Here is a 20,266-nt window from a genome sequence, read left to right on the forward strand (position 1 = left end):
GATGAAGTACAACTTCTATCCATCATCTCCACAATGCGGAAGGGTCACGTGCAGTAAAGAAGCCAATGGAATCAACGAATTGGCCGATTCTTGTTTTCAACAACAAAAATGGTGGATGCAATGGATGTGAACAAAATGATAATTGAGGAAGTTCAGAAGCATCCAGTATTGTACGATGTCACAAGCTATAAATATAAAGACACATCTATAAGAAAGAATGCGTGGCAAGAAATCAGCTGTACTTAAATATTAGTGGTAAGTAATATTTTTCTGAATATTGTTTCTTTGTGCGTTACTGGTATGTTAAACTACATAATTAAAATATATTGTGTATGGCTTTAATCGCACAGAAATGATAATTCAACAATAAATATAAATTCTTTAATCAGATGAAGTATAACTGCAATTAAAGCGTGGCAAAAAATTTTTATTATACATATTCATGTTATAATCAATCAATCAATATATTTTATGCCGAATGTACCCGAAATCAAAGGTATTATTTTAGCGAGTAAAACATTTCTCCTCATTAACATTTAAAACTCTTTTTGAAAGTTAATGGAATATTTGTTTTGCACAGGCACTACACTATAATACTCATTTAGTTCTTCCTTGCATTGCACTCAAATAGTTATTTCTCCAATACTTTCAAATTGTTTGCACTATTTTAGTCAATTTTTGCCAGCTCTTTAATCTATTATCGTTAACGTTTAAAATATTAGGTTCTGCAAAAGTTGTGATAGGTCTGCCTATCAGGAAGTGGCCTGGTGTCAAGATATCAAAATCCTCTGGTTTAGATGATAAAGGATGCAAGGGCCTAGAATTCAAAATGCCTTCAATTTGAGCAATTACTGTAAGAAACTCCTCATAGGTTAGTTTTAAATTGCCTACTAGGCGTTTCAAAATGAAACTTTACAGATTTGACACCTGCCTCCCAAAGACCTCCATGATTGGGAGTTCTAGGGGGGAATGAACGACCAATCAATACTCTCACTCGATAAATAATTACCTAATTCATCATCTGGTTTGCTGACTAGCCTATTCAATTTCTTTAATTCTGCGTTACTACCAACAAAATTGGTTGCATTATCTGAAAATATGCGTGCACACTTGCCTCTCCTGCTGAAAAAACGCTTTAAGGTTGCAATAAATGCTTGACTAGACAGGTCTGTTACCAACTCAAGATGGCAAGCTTTGGTAACAAAACAAACAAAAATGCACACATACACCTTGTTACCTTTTCTCTGATGTGGGTATTTTATAAAATAAGGACCAAAAATCAACTCCAACACAATTGAATGGAAAATTCGGGCTGACTCTTTCTTGGGGGAGTTGACCCATAAGTTGTTGACAGGGCACTGGTTTTGCTTTGAAACATACGACACACTTGTACTATTTTTCTACAAGTGTTGCGCCCGTTTAAGGGCCAAAACCCTTGTCTAACAATAGACAGTAAGCCTTGCAGACCAATATGCATGTATTTCTTATGAAACATCACAATAATTAGATTAGTCAACTTATGATTCTTTGGTAAGATTATAGGAAATTTTCTATCAAAATTCAACTTACATTTAGCTAATCTGCTTCCAACTTGTAAAATTCCATATTGATCTAAAAATGGAAAAATACTTCTTACCTTGCTATCTGGAGGTACCTTATCCTCCTTTTCAAGGCTTGAGATTTCTTTTTTAAATTTACTATCTTGAATTAGCTTAATCAGTTTAATTTCAGCTAATTTTAATTCTGAGCTCTGAAGAGGACCTGAAACCTTGTCCTTCCCCTTGCAGTTGTTTACAAACCTAAAAATAAAACTTAAAACACGAATAATTTTAGTGTAATTGTTACTTAAATTTAAGAAATCCTCAATGAAAGGGTTAGGTTTCACATTAAGAAAAATATTAGAGTCACTAAGGATTTTAAGTTCGTCTGGAAAGTCCTTCACAACGACTTTCACCGGAATCTCTCTATTTGGGTAGTCATCGTATCTCAGGAACAGAGGGCCTTTCCACCACATATCATTTTGTAGAAGTTTACTGGGATCCAAACCTCTTGATATAAGATCACTCGGATTTTCCTTTGGTGACACATGATGCCATTGATGACCATTAGTCAACTCTTGAATTGTTGCCACTCGATTTGCAACAAACGTCTTCAACTGGTAAGGTTCCTTTTGTATCCACGCAAGCACGATCATGGAGTCACTCCACAGATACTTTGTTCACAGGAATCTCTAATGCAGATATTACTCTAACAATTAACTTTGCAAGTAGGACTGCCGCACAAAGCTCCAGTCTCGGGATTGTAACTCGTTTACTAGGCGAGACTCTGGATTTACTCGTCACTAGCCTTGTCTTCACTTCTCCATCTCTCGAACGGCACAGTAGACTATGTGGCACTCTCGAACGGCCACATAGTCTACTTCTGCAATAAGAATAAACCTTTCGATTTCTATTTTACTTAAAACTTCCAATTCAGTAGAGAACTTCTTCCATTCATCAGCTTCCTTTTTTGGTAGTGATACATCCCAATTCAGCTTTAACAACCACAACCATTGGAGGAATATTTTGGCTTTACTTATGATTGGCCCTAGTAAACCAATCGGGTCAAACAATCTTGCAATTGTGGACAATATCTGTCGTTTGGTAACAACTATGTCATTATCGAGTTTCAATCTAAAACAAACAGTCTCTTCTCAACCTCCAAGACACTCCAAGTGTTGTAGATTCTGCTTCATTAGGAAAGGAATAGGAGTGATCTTCTTCCGCAAGTTCAGCATGATTACTGCACCCCTTGTTCAGTGTCATTCCTGCACTCTTCAGTATTGCAGTTAACTGAGATTTAAGCTCCTTAGCTGTACTCAAAGATTCCGTTCCACTAAGCACATTATCCATATAAAAATTTTTAAGCAAGACTGTCGCAGCTAATGGAAATTTTGGACCTTCATCAGTCGACAGTTGTTTAAGAGTTCTCATAGCTAAGTATGGCGCACTAACAGTACCGTAAGTCACAGTATTAAGCTCATAGATTTTCACAGGTACATCATTTTCTTTTTTCCACAGGATTCGCTGCAAGCATCTCTGTTCAGGGTTAATTTCAATCATTCTATACATTCTTCTAATATCCACCGTAAATGCAAATGGGTACTTTCTAAATCTAAGCATGATTGAAAAGAGATCATCTTGAATAACCCCTCCATTACGTTGTAAAGAATTTAGCGAAATTCAATTTGATGTTAAACATGATGCATTAAACACTGTTCTCAATTTAGTTGTTGTTTTTTGAGGTCGGTATATCCCATGATGTGGCATATAGTACACTACCCTAGGCTCATTTTTCTCTTTAACCTCAGTCATATGCCCTAGCTCTTCATACTCCTTTAAAAAGTCCTGATACAGACTCAAATATTCAGGGTCTTTAACTAATCTTTTCCATAGGGAATTTAATCTCTCAAGGGCAAAATCTTTTGAATTTCCTAAGCAAATAGGATCTTCCTTTAGTGGCATTGTTACAATGTATCTCCCTTCTTCATTCCGCTTATGAGTTTGCACATAATGTTCTTCACATATGCTGTTTCTTTATTTTTTGGAATGGCTATTTCGACTTTCTCTATTTCCCAAAATTTTCTCATTGTTTGTTCTAAGTCATTAGATGTTTTCATTAACCCACAGTGTACACGGCTCTGTTCTTCTGATGTAATGCTTCCCAACACTATAAACCCGAACACGCTGTTTTGTAAAATAAGACTCGAGTTTTATATCGAATTTGTTCAGATTTTAATATCTCAAAGAAAACCTCAGCTCCTAAAAGCATCTCTATACATTCTGGAACATTAAAATTCTCATCAGCTAATTTTATGTTACAAAAATCCTGCATTTTAATATCAATTTTCCTTGAACGAATTAAGTCTTCAAGTCGTGATTTTTGGTACTACTAATAAGACTAAATGTCTTGTGTAACTTTTATCTTTATTGCTAATGCATGCCGAAACTCTTTTCCGAATTGTAAACAAGGAATCATTTAATCCGGAAATCGCAATGTTTACCTTCTCAGAATCAAAATTGAATTTATTCGCACAGTCTCTGCTTATAAACGATGAAGTACTGCCGCCATCAAGTAATGTTTTGACTGAATGTAGCTTACCCATACCATCACTAATAAAGCAAATAGCTGTGCTCAGAAGAACACTTTTTTTTTTATCTGTTTACAATAGTCGCTGTAAGCGGAGTATTACCGCTGGTAGACAGAAAGTCTGGTGCTAGGGAGAAAGCACACTGGAACTACTTGCTGTTTCATTTTTATTTTTTTCCTTCTCTTTCGATGATTTATTTTCTACTGGAAAATGCAGTGTCACGTGGTGTCTTTTCCCACAAACGGAACACGAAAACTTTGATTTGCAGTTTTTGACAGAATGATTTAATGCTAGACAGTTAAAGCATAATTTATGACTTTTGATGATTTCAACCCGATCATTCACCAGTTGTTTCAAGAAATTTGGGCATTTTGCCAAAAAATAATTTTCCTCACAAAGAACACCTTTTAAACCTTTTACATCGGCAAGGAATACCTTTGAAACATTTTTCGACGTTTTGTAATTGTTGCGAGATTTTTGAAAACTGTCCACACTTGTGGCAAGGGACTTTCCACGAGATGTGAAAAATAAATCTGCTTCCTTTGCCATTTGTTGAGGCGGAAACCAACTTTCAGCTTGCCTTACAGAAATATGGGCTGATGTTTCTCAATCTAATGTCTCAAACAATTTGTTTGATATTACTAACTGCTTCAAACACTTTCCTAAAAATCAAACACTTTCCTCAATTTTAAGTAATATTCAAAATTTGTGGTTAATCGCGACACGAACTGCACATGAGACTCATTTAGGCGTTGGGCCTTTTTAAAATTTTCTAAAACAATTTGTAGTGTAGGTTCGAATTCTTTTAAAATAATAGCTTTTACTTTTTCATAGTCACTTAGCTCCTCATCTCTAATATACACGATAATGTTCGAAGCCCATTCCCCTAACAAGTTTAACAATATTTCCGCTTTAGATTTCTCAGGCACATTTTTTGTCGCTAAAGCTCTTTCTAAAGACGAGAAAAAATAACTCCAGTTTTCAGGATTACTCAGAACCTTCAATGTTAGTGTTCTTATACTTTTAATAAGAGAATCTAAGGAATCAGAAGTTTCTCCCTTAGTTTCGTTTTGATCATTATTATCACTTTTGCTTTCAGCTCGCAATCGAGAAATTTCCAGTTCTGTTTTACATCTCTCTAATTTAATTTGTTCTAACTGTAATACTTTAGCTTCTTCAGATTTACGATGCTCTACTATGGAATTACCCAACTCTATTACCGAATTTGGATCGGATTTAAAAGCTTCACTGCTCTTAATCGCTAAATTTAAATCTGTAACAGTTATCTTTTCACTTAATTCTATATTCAGTTTTAAAGCTAATCCTCTTTAAGTGCACCTTTTATCAACATTGTACTCTTAATGAAATAACACAAGATAATAAGTAATTCTTCTCAATTACTTAAACACAGTATATAAATACTATAAATTTTCTCAAAACTCTTACACAGTATCTCAAAATAATAAAATGGCACTTTATTTTTAAATCGAAACGGCTGACTTACTTGTTACTTGTAAATAACTCATAATCCATAGATCTCTGGACCAGGATGGACCACGATGTTTTGCACAGGCACTACACTATAATTTATTTTACTCAGGAACAATGGACTGTATTATATCTCACTTTTATTCTCATTAATTTACATTGTTAATGGCCACTCGAAGCCATGAATTCTCTCACACGCTCTTAGCACACGATCTCATGTCACAAACTTCAAGAGCTCAAGGCGCATGCGCAGACGCTAGTAATGAAATGCGTGCGCAGGCGCAACAATATTATTAACTGACACTTTTCAGTTACTTCCTATAATCTAGTTACCTTTATAGGATGTTAAAAATAACCAGTATCTAGACTAACATATTTAAAGTAATGTCCCAATTTTACCTAGATCAATAAATGTTTTAATCATAAACCATTAACATAAAATGGTATTTTAATTATAAGTCACTAACATAAAATGCTTGAAAAACAAGAATTTCATTGATGATAAATTAATTTTAGGAATTTAGTTTTCATATTGTGTCACTTCAACAAGGCAAGGGCTTAATAATATCTGTTGCAATAATACAAATAGGCATGATATGCTTATATTCTGCAACAAAATCTTTTAAAATGAAATCAGTAAATTCATACTATTTTGTAGGTTAATCACCTATTTTGCATTATATGTGCATGAACTTTTACTAATGATCTAAAGGCTAACTTTGCAATCTGGTCTTAAACATAAAATTTTCAATGCATAATGTATAAAGAGATGGATTTCTGTATACTTTATTAAGCTTCTTTTGCAATTTAGATAGTTATCCTGCATTATAAGAGATATATGACATAACTTTTATTCCTACACTTAAGGCTAGAACAAAATTATTTTTCATTAGGTCTTGTTTGTGAGTGATTGATCTAGGATGATTTATATAAAATAAGAAGTGGAAATATTTCACATAGTTCTTTTATCATTTTAAAATGGATCTAGTCTATTCAGTCTCTTAAAAGCATCTAAACATATTGTTATAAATTTGGCACCATTTAATTTTCAATTGTATTTTAGGTATACTATTACCTAAAAATATTACACATCTTTACTTTTAATGGATGGACATATGCAAAGCATTTATAGTGTAAATTGTGCATATTTAACTACAAATACATGTTAACCTAAAAACAAGCTGACTTTTGTTTTGTAATCCTATCTGAAACTATTGCGTACAACAAGACTTTTGTAATATTGCGTTTTTGCATCTTGGTAATATCTGGAGAGTGATGAACTACAGTCAAAAGTCGTTAATTCGGACACCCATAATACGGAATAATCTATAATCCTGACCTCAAAGCTACAAACCTTTTGCGCATGCGTCGCGTTGACGCATGCGTGTAAGACCTTTACAGATGCGGATATGCTTGTGCGCGTGCGCAAAGTACGTTTACGAGTGTGCGTTTAATGTATAACGGACGGTATAAGCTAAGCTAAAATTATCTATTTCAGTTAATGTTGCAGATTGCGTTGTTCCTTAATCTTCGAATTGGATCCGGCTTATTATTTTTTGCAGACTGTTAGAGCAATTTTATAAAAGTAAGCTTGAACTTTCGATTATGTCAGATAGAATTTCTCATATATATTTATTAATATGTAAAGGATCTACAAAGCGAAAGTATGTTTCGAAGTTCATTAAACAAAAAGTGGAATTGCTGCAAAAAATGGATAAAGGCATATCCTTTGTTTATCTTTAACGCCGCGGTGCGCAATGAATTGGAAGTTGATCTGTCAGCACTATCCTTATCTTCAGGGCAGATGTTTTTATTTTATTTGGCTTATAATTCCTTACTAAATGTAGTATTTCATCTCGATGTACTCCATCTTTGATATGATTTAAATCAAATTCCTCGTCATTACAATTCGCTTCCGATAGCGAAGAAAGTGACAGAGGTTATTGAAAACGAAAAAATTTCGATTGACAAATTAGTCGGTAGACACAGCAATTATAGGACTTGAACAGCGGAACTTTGTAACTGAACAAGAAATGATGTCTGTTTATAGAATTAAAGAGAATGTATTATCCCATAAAAAAACGAAGCAACTTACATTGAAAGAAATGTTTAATAAAGTAAACAAATAAATATTAAGCTTTTTTTTTTTTTTTTTTTTTTTTTTTTTTGTAAATTTTCATACTCTTTAGATCATAATTGTTCTTTATTTCATAAATTACGGTTTCATATTTTTAATTTTATAATTTCTGCATGCCATCTTACCAGATTTAAACTGATGATCTATAATCCGGAAAAATCGATAATCCGGAATCGCCGAAGTCCCGACGAGTCTGGATTAACGACTTTTGACTGTATTTTAATATGCATCTTACTTTGAAAGCCTTTTTAATAATGCACAGTTTCAATGCCAGTTAAAGCAGTCAGGAGGAAAATGAGAAATATGAAATTCAACCACTTAAAAAAAAAAATACTGCCTCACATATTTCTTTGTAATTAACCATATCTGCTCCAAAATAATAATAAAAATAAATTTGTGGATATTTTTTTATATTAGCTGTTATTCTATCATTATATTTATGTATTTACTTTATTCCTACATGGATAATATAGCAAAAATCAAGGAACACAGTCATGTAGCATAGTTCTGTTTCTTTTATCAGCATTGTAGCATGTTGGTTTGTTTTCAATTACATCCATTTTATATGCCCAGATTTATTTGCTTTATTACATGTCTAATTTACCAATTTTAATATTATTAGAGGCAGAATGCCAAGCAAAGTGGTGTCTCTTAAAAGACACATACGCAAGGCTAAAGTAATCAAGTTTTATTTTAATTTTGTCTAAAATTGCTATATGAGACCTATATTTAACAGCAAACTTCATGATAATCAATATTGCACAGTTCATTACACTTTCAAAAATGCTCCTAATCATTATTTGTAATATATACATCAAAATTTAAACAGATATCAATTTTTTAATTAAGCCCATCTATAATTAATATATTTTTTTAAAATTTCTGACAAAATTTTAATCTTTATTTTAGAAATCAGAGAAATTTGTTTTGAATAACTTTGCCATCAAATGTTATTGCAATGTATTATTTTTAAAGAAACAGTGTAGCAAATAAAATAAGTGGATGCTCTTTACTAAATGTTATCATATGTTATTTTTAAAGAAATGTAGTTAATATAAAAATTGTTATCGAGAATTTTAAAGCTATACTGAAAATTTGTATATGGTGTACGTGCATAAAAAATAATATTTCTCTTATAAAGTCCTCCATGAAGGCATCCCAACCTCTAGGCCAGATATCCCTTGTTAGCTTTGCCATAATTACACAAAACCAAACCAAAAATCAGTAATGATGTTCATAGGCTTCAAGAATCACAATGACTTGTTTAATGATATCCTGGTACACTATACTGTTTCCTGTAGTTTCCAGTGCTGGTCAACAATAACCCCCCCAAAAAACTGTTCAATAAGTAAATTTTGTTACTTCTGGGAAAACAATACGTCTACTTTCAACACAAATATAGCTGTAATGTTATCAGCATTTGATGACGTATGGTGTGAGAACTCTTTCAGTACCATATAGTGATGGATAATATATTTATTACAACTGCAGTCTAATTTATGATAATACATTTACCTGATAGGCATGACATTTCAATCTTTCTATATTTATGAGTATCAAGAAAGTTAATATGTCTTTTAATAAATAACACGTTGACTGCCTAGCACAAGATAACTTGTATTAGTGCCCTTCTTCAGAACGCCCAATATGTCGTAGTTTCTGGAGTTGCGACTTTTGCGCCGCTATGAGTTAGTTCATAGTTTATAAGTGTAAATATCAATGGACGACCTCCTTGAAGAAAATAAACAATCAAAGTTTGGCTTATAAGAATCAAAATTTTATTGAAAATGAATCAAAAATATACATTCGATGTTTATTTATTAGTTAAAAAAAAGAATATATTTATTGTTTGTGATAAATTTTAAAACAATCTTCACCACAAAGACTTTTCTTCATAGACTGGACAGAAATAACACGCTTCCCTGCGTTTTTGAGCTCCTGTAGAAACTCAACAAGACTTTGTCGGCCGTTGCTTATTTGCAGTATGGAGAATACTTTGCAAATAATGTAGGTCGTCCAATTTAGATTTTTTTAGCTGAAGCTGATTCAATATTTTTGCCAGTCAGTGTCTTCACAAATTGTTCTCTGAACTTTATTAGTTTTACCATGGAACACTTTACTTTGTGAAAAAGTTTGTGTGCATTATGTATATATATCTAAATAATATGTAGTGCAACTTTTTTTGACCACCTAATTGTCTTTTGAAGAGCTGTGTAGTATTTGATCTGATCAGTCAATGCCAGACATTCCGTTGTTGTAGTCACGAATTATATTCGGTTCATTTAAATCTTATTTCTATTCTATTTTATCTTTTTATTTCTATTCTTATTCTGATCTTATTATTCCAATTTATTTTATTCTTATTAACTCTTAGTGGGCTTCTGCGAAGAGCCTTGTCTAACAAAAGCCGACTACGAGATAAATCATGGAACCCTTTTTTCTACACACAGACACACACACACACACACACACACACAAAAAAAAAAAAAAAAAAAAAAAAAAAAAAAATCCTTTAAACTTTTTAATGATTGTTAAGAATCATAATTAGTATTTTTAATAATATAATATTAAATCGATTTGGCTTCTTGGACAACACGCTTCGCTGCGTTTTTGAGCTCCTGTAGAAACTCAACAAGACTTTGTCGGCCGTTGCTTATTTGCAGTATGGAGAATACTTTGCAAATAATGTAGGTCGTCCAATTTAGATTTTTTTAGCTGAAGCTGATTCAATATTTTTGCCAGTCAGTGTCTTCACAAATTGTTCTCTGAACTTTATTAGTTTTACCATGGAACACTTTACTTTGTGAAAAAGTTTGTGTGCATTATGTATATATATCTAAATAATATGTAGTGCAACTTTTTTTGACCACCTAATTGTCTTTTGAAGAGCTGTGTAGTATTTGATCTGATCAGTCAATGCCAGACATTCCGTTGTTGTAGTCACGAATTATATTCGGTTCATTTAAATCTTATTTCTATTCTATTTTATCTTTTTATTTCTATTCTTATTCTGATCTTATTATTCCAATTTATTTTATTCTTATTAACTCTTAGTGGGCTTCTGCGAAGAGCCTTGTCTAACAAAAGCCGACTACGAGATAAATCATGGAACCCTTTTTTCTACACACAGACACACACACACACACACAAAAAAAAAAAAAAAAAAAAATCCTTTAAACTTTTTAATGATTGTTAAGAATCATAATTAGTATTTTTAATAATATAATATTAAATCGATTTGGCTTCTCGGACTGGAATCCAAAAAGTGCCGTGGCAGCCAACTTGTTAATAATGTTGTTAAGTATTAAAATTTGTTATGAATTTATTTTAAGCCTTTAAGCAGCATGACAGCTTTCATATTGTCATGAAATGTTAATACTTATTTAACAGTTTTATCACTTACAAACTTGTTATTTCAAGTATGCATTTTCATATAATCTTTTAAGATACTTTCTAATTATCTGCAAAATGCACCATAAGTCGAGAACTCTTTGGCGATTTTAAACAAAAACGTTTATTATCTTTTTATATGTTTATATAGATAGATATATAGATAGATAGATACACATTGCATTATTTATGTTCCAGATCAATACTGAATATTCAATTGCCAGAAAAGGCAACAGACGAAACAAATGTGTCGCTGGATAATTTAAATGATAGCGTTAACGATGAAGCCTTTGGAAACTGCAGCCAAGTTTCTTTCATTGGGAAATGCAGTACCTCAGCCACACAGGTTTCCCCTTTTAATGGGGAATCAAATCTGTCAACTCCACAAGGTAATATTCAGGCATGAAAGTTTTCCACGTTTTCACCGAATTCCACTTTTTTTTTCTGAGATCGATGCAAAACCGTTGAGAAATCACGATCGGTAAATGTGTGTGTGTGGTAGGGGTAAACGGAGGACAAGCTCTCTCTCTTCCTCTTTTCTTTCTAAAGAAACTTTACATCATGCCAGAGATCGCTAAATACATTGTTTTACATCAAGGCGAAGTAGGTGGGGCTTATATGGAAAAGCGGAACTAGATACGTACGAATATCGAATCAAAGAAGAGCAAGCAACCGTCAAACAAGAGTTGACTTCAATAATTTCAGCGATCGGTGCTGGCGCCATCTGTCGGACATACGGATAACCACTTGCATTCTCCAGTACACAAAACTCTATGTCAAAATTTAAGGAATGATCATAATTTGTACAAAGAAGAGCTAGAGATAAAAAAGGAGGAGCGAGAATTTTGAAAAAAGAAAAGTAATTAAACATTGCAGAAAATAAAGAAGAAAATAAAAAAGTATCAATGGATTGTATAAAAGCTGCTGATAAGAAATTGAGACTAGCTCGCAAACGGAAATTAGAAAAGTTGGCTGCAAAAGTAGCAAAAAAGAAAAAGCTTTTTCCCTAAAAATTTTTAATCAGGATCGAGTGAGACAGACAAAATAGTTATTTTTTATATTCCTCCTTTAACTATATGTTATTTTGTAACTATATTATCTCACATGACTACTGTTTCTGGTTTTATATAAATCTGTTTATTGAACTAAAAGTGAAGATAATTGAAAGCTATAGTAACATTTATATATATATTATCTCTAAAACTTGTCATTGCCTGGAAATGGGCAGTAATATATAACATAAATATGTATATTAGCATGTTGTAATGTTGTGTACAGTATTTATGTATCAATCATGTATCAATTGTTAAAATAAGTTACATAAAAGAGCATCTTAAAGAAGGTTAATTCATTACAATCTCTTGGTGTTTTACTGATTTTTTTTTTCCAAGTGGAAGATAAAATTAATAGCAAAATAGTAAGTACGAGTATTATTTTAGTTTAATTAAATGTATATGTTTAATACTTTTTATATTAAAAGGTTGATATTTTATTAAAATGTGTGTTTTTTTAGGTCAGGCATGCGCATTTAGTTTTTGTGTCCGCGCGTTGTTCAGCTTTTTTTGCCAACTTGCACTTTCATGCCTGAATATTACTTTAAATAATAAATCAGTGACAATGGCCCTATACATTTCTTTTGTAATTTGGATATGTCCCTTTCCCATCTTAAAAATAATAGTGCATCATCTGAAAATTAATCCTACAGATGTAATCATATCTGCAGTGTGCAGGAACTCTCAGTCAGTACGGTTAAGTTAAATTCTTGTATAAATATTATCGCTATGAACTGCATATTCCTCTTTTTTCTGCTTATTTGCTTGTCAGATGCAGCTGTATTGCTTCACTTGCCACTCTCGTCCATTGTTTAATTGTAAATAATTGTTTATTAATTGTAAATAATTGTAATCTGCATAATTTAAAATTTGTTGGGCTGTGAATTACAACCCAGAATGCCGCGAATCTCAACATGCTAAATTTAGAAAATAATAAACAGATGTTGGACTGTCCAGTGATTTTTATGCTCCTTTATTTTTTAAAAGCTAACACCAGCTCCGAACAATTGGTTTCTTCATCATCAAAACATTATATATATATATATATATATATTGGTGTGTGCATGCATATGTATTTATTTATTTAATAGCATTATACATTTACAATGTTAAATATTCTTTGCAACTATAATTATTAAATATTTATCTTGCTTCACACTTTGCATAGTCAGGTGGCATAAATATCAAATGCAATAAATATAATTTAGATTCACATTACTGCCTAATATAATAAACTTATCATTGGTAAAGCAGAAACTGTGGAAAGTATTGCAAAGGCTGTAGTTTGTCTTCACAATTATTTGAAAATATGTGATGACATGTTGCCAAATGCAGAAAGAAAATACTGTCCATTTGGTTATGCTGATTTTGAAGATCATGAAGGGCTTTTTCATGATGGACAATGGAGAGCATATGGTACAGGTAATGGTTTTAGAGATCTGGCCAGAAGCAGCTTCAACATGCATGCGAAAGAACCAGCCAAAATCAGAGAATTTAAAGAATTCTCATTACAATACATTTCAGTTATGAGAGTTAGTCTTATGACTTTAAAGGTCTTAAAATTATGCCTTTTTTGGCTTATGTCCTTAAGCATTTCATTTTTCTTTAATGTTCATAATCACAATCTATTTACTTTGTCAATTCAAAAGCTGCTTTTGCATTTAAGGAGGATTATACGCTAAGAAAAGAAAAAGAGGAGACAATGTGAACGCTGCATTATGCAAGCTTCTTGAGGAGGAGACAACTCCAAAGGATGCTGTATATTACTTCATGATGTATGGATCATGTGTCCTCAGAACTTTCGATGACAAAAAAAGAAAAAAAGCTATGGAAGACATATCGAAAATTTTATTTCGATAGTGAATGATATGTATATATATTGTATCGTGTGTAAAACAACTTTAAAAAAATAAATGTTTTCTCCAATATGAATACATAACTTCTTGTGCTTGGGTGTAAATGAGGATTTTGACATAATCATTTTTCTATGAAATTTTATTTAATTGCCTTAATATATAAGTAACTAAATATATTTATTCATCATAAATTTAATTATCAATATTCCAAACAAGTGTAACAGTCAGGACACATGAAATAGAAATTGTTTATGGTGGCTGTACATGTGCAAATTAAATTTATACATCAAAATTTTCATCTGTAACTTGCATATCAAAATAGTACATATATATTACACACTTCTAGATGCATATTATGGAATGAATTATATTAAAAAAATAGCTGCACTAAATAGGCATTATTAACAATGCAAACTGCTAATGATGACTGTACATGCACTAGATAAAAATTTTCAAATTAATTGAAAGCAGAAATATGCTTCATCTGCCAAGGAACGGCACCAACACCACAAAAGAATTCTTTAAATTCTCTGATTTTGGCTGGTTCTTTCGCATGCATGTTGAAGCTGCTTCTGGCCAGATCTCTAAAACCATTACCTGTACCATATGCTCTCCATTGTCCATCATGAAAAAGCCCTTCATGATCTTCAAAATCAGCATAACCAAATGGACAGTATTTTCTTTCTGCATTTGGCAACATGTCATCACATATTTTCAAATAATTGTGAAGACAAACTACAGCCTTTGCAATACTTTCCACAGTTTCTGCTTTACCAATGATTGGTTTTCGGAAAATCCGGAAGCGTGATGCTAAAATTCCAAAGGTATTTTCAATCAATTGTCTGCAACGAGACAGTCTATAATTATAAATTTTTCTTTGTGTATCAAATTTAATTTATTTAATTAATAATTGAATAAAAAGTTCTTAGAACTAACATTTGTTAACATTTTTTATGTGTATACTGTATGTTGTCACCAACAAAGTCTGCTTGACGAGATTTGCACCGGCGAAACAGAAAAGTACCAAATTGTCTACGCTTGAGAAGAATTTTTCTTCCTGAATATCATTATTTTCTTTTAGAGAATGCATTTGTGTTGCCAAATAACTAAGTAAAACGTTGTGGTGGGATGGTACTCACACCTCCGTCAAAATCGGCAGTGCTTGCTGCAAGGTTGGCTGAGAAATGCACGGCGGTAAGAGAATTTTAAAAAGATGATATCGAACATATAGGTCTAAAATTTAAAAAAAACTCAAGTCATAAACCCTGGACATTTTTGCAACACCGGACAACAGTAAAAAACCAGGATGTATGGTAAGCCTATTCATATGTTACTTCACTGAAGAGGACATCATACATGCTTTTAGTAATAGTTCAATGTCTAACAGCTTTGATTTATGATGTTGTGCATTAAAAATCTTTAATTAAAATTACCAATTATGGGAAATAACTGCGATAGTCGCTTTAATGAGGAAGTTCTTTTCATAATAGTCTTGTGATTACTTCACTATTCGTGAATATTTTCAGCATGTATTCATAAGACTGGGTCAAAACTTCGATTAATTTTAGATATAAAGATTTATTCATTTATTTACTAATGTGCAAGAATATATTCACACATACATGCATATACATTGCATTAAATATCAGAATTATCAAAATAATAAATTGAAAAATGTGGGTAAAGTTAATGAAATTTTTTCCTAATATTACAATAAATAAAATAGCATCACGTTAATGATACATTATTTAACTTTTAAAATTATATTTACAGTTCAACTATAATTATCTATCAGCTTCAGAATCATGAATGCGATAAATATGTAAATAAATAAAAACATTCCCTACTACCATTAGAAATAGACAGCTGACAATGAAGGTACAGTTTTTAGTACAGCATAGATAAAAGGTTTGGAATCAAAATTTGGACAAATAAAATAAGCTACTTAGTTAGTTTACTGTTAAAAAGGTAATATTTAAAATATATCCAGTACATTGTCAAGTCGAAACATAATTGATAACGAATATTTTTAATGTGATCAGAAGTGGCTTTAAGGAAGCAGGCAAAAGGTAGATCAATGTGAAGAACAATCAAGATTTTTTGATAGACTTAAAAAAAGAAAGTTTACTTTTTTTCATTTAGCATTATTAATATTTTAACTCTGCTGGTGATGTAATAAAATCATGTAATTTATAACCATTGTCTACAAACAATTTAGGGTTGCTATAAACCTGAACTACAGGACATGAAATTAACAAGTCATTCTAAATCAGCTAATGATAATGTTATGTTTAACAAATGATGTAATGTAAACAAACTTAATGATGATACAGTGTTTAACAATTTTTTTTTATTTATAAATATTTGACTTGTCCTCTTTTATTTTATTTATTTATTAGCCCAGAAGGGTTATTAATGTTGTTCTGTCATTCTGCAATGGTTCACTATAAATGTTGTTTCACTTTTCAAACTATTGCCACCAAATATCAGAGTTCTGCATTATATTTAAAGAAATTAAATAATGATCCAAAGGAATAATATAAGAAGTATTACATCCCATAATTACTGAAATTGCATGTCAATTTTTAATTCAATTTTTTTAATTCTACCTACTTAGATTTATTTGACAGCAGAATATATTATATTCAGAATATTCTTTCACACAATATTTTAGCTCTTATTCTAAACATTTTTACTTATAGAGTAAATGATGTATTTTAAAGAATTTTTTTTTTATTTGTTGTTTACTTTTTGCGAGATTCATACTATTTCTTAGGATTATTGGATAATAAAAATTCATGGATAAAAGGCAGAAGGTCAATTGAGTTTCTAATTCCTTTACATAAACTTATTGGCTTAGAAAAATCAGTCAGCACTATAAATGAAAAAGTTACCTACGTTACTATATGTTTCCCATCATCAGCTCCAATGCAGTTTGGAAATTCCCACTCATTGTTTATAACGGTTGCTATTTCCCTCCACTTTTCTGTTGTGGGTGGTTTTAATACCACTGGAGACAAGTGATCCCATATAGCATCACACACCTGTCTAATTATTTTTGAAACTGTTGGTTTTCCAACACGAAAAAGGTAGGAGATGCTGGTCATGGAATCACCACTCGCCAAGAATCTGGAAAATAATATAAACTTGAAATGTCAAAGAGAAAGATATATAATTATTTTCTTTCAAATACATAAAAATAAAAGATGCTCCCTTTCCAATAAATGTAATTAGTTTAGTTCTACTTATGTATCATATGTTTGCTATTTATCATTCAGAATATCTTTATTGTAAATCATTTTAACCAAGGAATTAAACAGATTACTTTACTGGCTTCTTTTTATTTCTGTTCCTAAATATATACAATAAGTAATTAATGTCATGCAGATTTAAAAAAATGAAAAGTAACTATTTAATTTAATAGATTTATACATTGCATTATACAATAGTTATTTTTTTTTATAAATATGAAAATAAATGACGAAGTATGCTATGGAAAATAGAATTTAAAAATGAATTTTAAATAGTGAACTCTACTTACCTTATGGTAATAGCTAATCTTTCTTGTGCAGAGATGGGATTACTGAATGAAGTGGCCTTCATTCGTGGACTGACAACTGATAGCAATTCATCAAATTTTTGTGGAGTCATCCGGAAAAAATTTAAAAATGAGTCATTATCATGCAGTCGCATTTTGTTTATAAGATTTTGATGGGCTCCTAGATCTTGTCGATTTTGGTAAATGGGTCTAACCTACCATTTCCTTTCATGCCCTCTCCGTTTCTTTGAAAGTAAAGTAAATAAAACTTTTCTGCATTTTACGTCAGGATCCATATCAATTCCAAAACAAACAATACTCGCTAAGCTGGAAAAATTCAGATGTTTAGCGTCGTAACTCGCTAACTGGTTGTTTGGCACGAAAATATTACAGTGGCACCTTGCGACGGAAAATGAAAATAATCTATGGATACGCAGCAGTGGAAACGCTTGTACAGATGCTGTAGGCATGTCTTCAATTGACGCAACGTGTTCGTAGGGAAATGAGGCTAAAGATGGAAATACTGAAGTAAACTGCTCAAGCACGTCCTATACATCGTCTACTCACAGTATCCACTAATAGGGTGGAAGCGTAACCAGAAACTTTACAGTCATCCTTAGGAGTCAGATTCAGGACTCATTTTACCCCTGACACACATCTGCTTGATGGCTATAATTATATCAGCAGAGAGCTGCAGTCAAAGAGAACGTTCTCTCTCACCAAGATTCCCCTGATTTTTTGTTTCCACCCACTCATACCCTCATTCTGTTTCGTTCTGGAATTTTCATCAGTTATACTTTATATATATTTAATTTTGTGATGATGATCAGAGCTGAAATTACCCTACGATCAGAGCTTAAATTGTGCCGGAGCCCGCCGGATCTCGGCTCCGGTGCTTTTTAGTTTTTGTAATAAATCATAATTCTAGCCAGAACACACCGGAGCCCTGAATAAGGCGGCTGTGGCGCTTCTTTTATGTAACTGAATAACAATTTCAGTAGAAATTTTATCTCAAAAATTTTATTTTAACAATAAAATTATATTAAAAATCGCATATTAAATTTCAGTTGATCTCTTTACATTTTATTTAATTTTAATTATTTAATTACTTCAATCTTTAATTATTTCAATACATAATAATTAATTATCTAATAATTATTGATTAAATAACAATTTATAAACATTAATTAAATAGCTTTTAATTAATTTGATAATAAATAACTATTTAATTAAAAAAATTATTCATGAGTTTAATAGTCATTTTATTTATTTATTTACTCTTGTTCCTCTTTGCTGACGGTCTTCCATAAGGCTCTGGCACTTCTAATCTTAGCAATTAAGCCCTGGTTTGAAAATCCTGGTCTTGAAAATTTCTAACAGTTGTTATGCTAATTCATAAGCTCTTACTCATCATCTTTGTGGTCAGGCTTGGGATGACTAATGCAGATCCCAAGAGCAAATTTTCAGAGTCACTTGTGTCCCTAATTATCTATGGGTCTGATTTGTGTTAATTTTGAAGAGAGCTTTAAGTGAAATACAATAAATTATGTATGTTCTGACATCATCACTCCAAAAATTTAATGATGGATTGCTAATTTTAAGGAGAGGTTCAAGGCGGCTTTTAGTAAAATAATTGGCATTACAGAGACCAACGCATTTGTATTTAAAGTGAAATTAAATGCAGTACAAAGTCTGGGATTTGAAATCGTCAGGACTTAAGTGATTCTGGATTTAGGAAATTTCTGAAGTTTAGATCATCATTTTATATTTAAATGTACTAAGAAGATGTAGAAATTATAAAATTACAAATAGGAAATAGGTGTTTCTTTATTTATTTGTTCATTTTTATTAAATATTTCCATAAGTTGTTTAAGCTATTTTCCCTTTAATTTTTTAGTTAGATATAATTTCTTGTTCAGTTACAAAGTTCCATTGTCCCAAGTTCTGCAGTTGTATCGAGAATTTGGGTGGGGGGAATTCGTCCATAGGAGAGATTTTATAGTTTCAGGGGGAATGTGTTTGGCCTTTTGTTTATCTGTTAAGTATTTAGTTGTTTGTAAGTATTAAAAAAACTACTTCTATTGAAGTTTTGGTGTTTAGCAACATTTTTTATACTTTGTATTGTTTAATTTATAAAGCACATTAATAAATAAATAAATGCATAAGCATTTTTGAAGTTTTGGAAAAGAGTGGGGCAGAGGAATGATTATCTAGCAGTGATGAAAGGGGTGCATGGCAAAAAAGATTGAGAACCACTGTACTAAACAATCAATCAGAATATGTTCATCCTCAACCTTTTTATAATTTTCTTCCCTATGCTTAGTGATATATTCTGAATTTAAAACTATATAATGGTTTTGCTAGCCATTAATTGATTATGACATTAATTGATTATGATTGGAGCACTGCCATTGCAGTGTAAAACTTATGTTATATCAATCTCCTTGATTATCACTTCTCCACATTTCTTCACAAATTCCAAGTCTTGACAGCAGTCAGCTGTTTTAGATGAACAGTGAATGTTTTCCTGAAAACTGGAGACCCAATGGAAGCTTTTCATAATGATGTATAGGTGAAATAAGTATATTACTTAAAAGATTCTAGTAAAGTTTTTCCTCCAAATTTCTTTAGTCTCAAAAAGACTTTTTTGTACCCATTTGTATTAGATACCTTTTA

The 20,266-nt window shown here is 31.6% G+C and overlaps 1 protein-coding gene across 3 annotated transcripts in view; it reads left to right on the forward strand.

The window, feature by feature from the left end:
- LOC118204263 (F-box only protein 28-like) overlaps positions 1-20,266 on the forward strand; it is a 91,858-nt gene that overhangs the window by 63,983 nt on the left and 7,609 nt on the right. The window contains exon 4 of one of the 3 annotated variants that reach the window (XM_085809135.1): positions 13,863-14,135. The exons of the other annotated variants lie outside the window; for them this stretch is intronic. Coding sequence (XP_085665261.1) covers positions 13,863-14,056 — 194 coding nt within the window. The 3' untranslated portion in view covers positions 14,057-14,135. Of the gene's footprint in view, positions 1-13,862; positions 14,136-20,266 lie in introns of those variants that run through there. 3 annotated transcript variants of the gene reach the window in all.

Source organism: Stegodyphus dumicola, chromosome X2 (genome assembly GCF_044657685.1).
Source record: "Stegodyphus dumicola isolate Sdum_Otavi_A_Nest chromosome X2, ASM4465768v1".
Lineage (NCBI taxonomy): Eukaryota > Metazoa > Arthropoda > Arachnida > Araneae > Eresidae > Stegodyphus > Stegodyphus dumicola.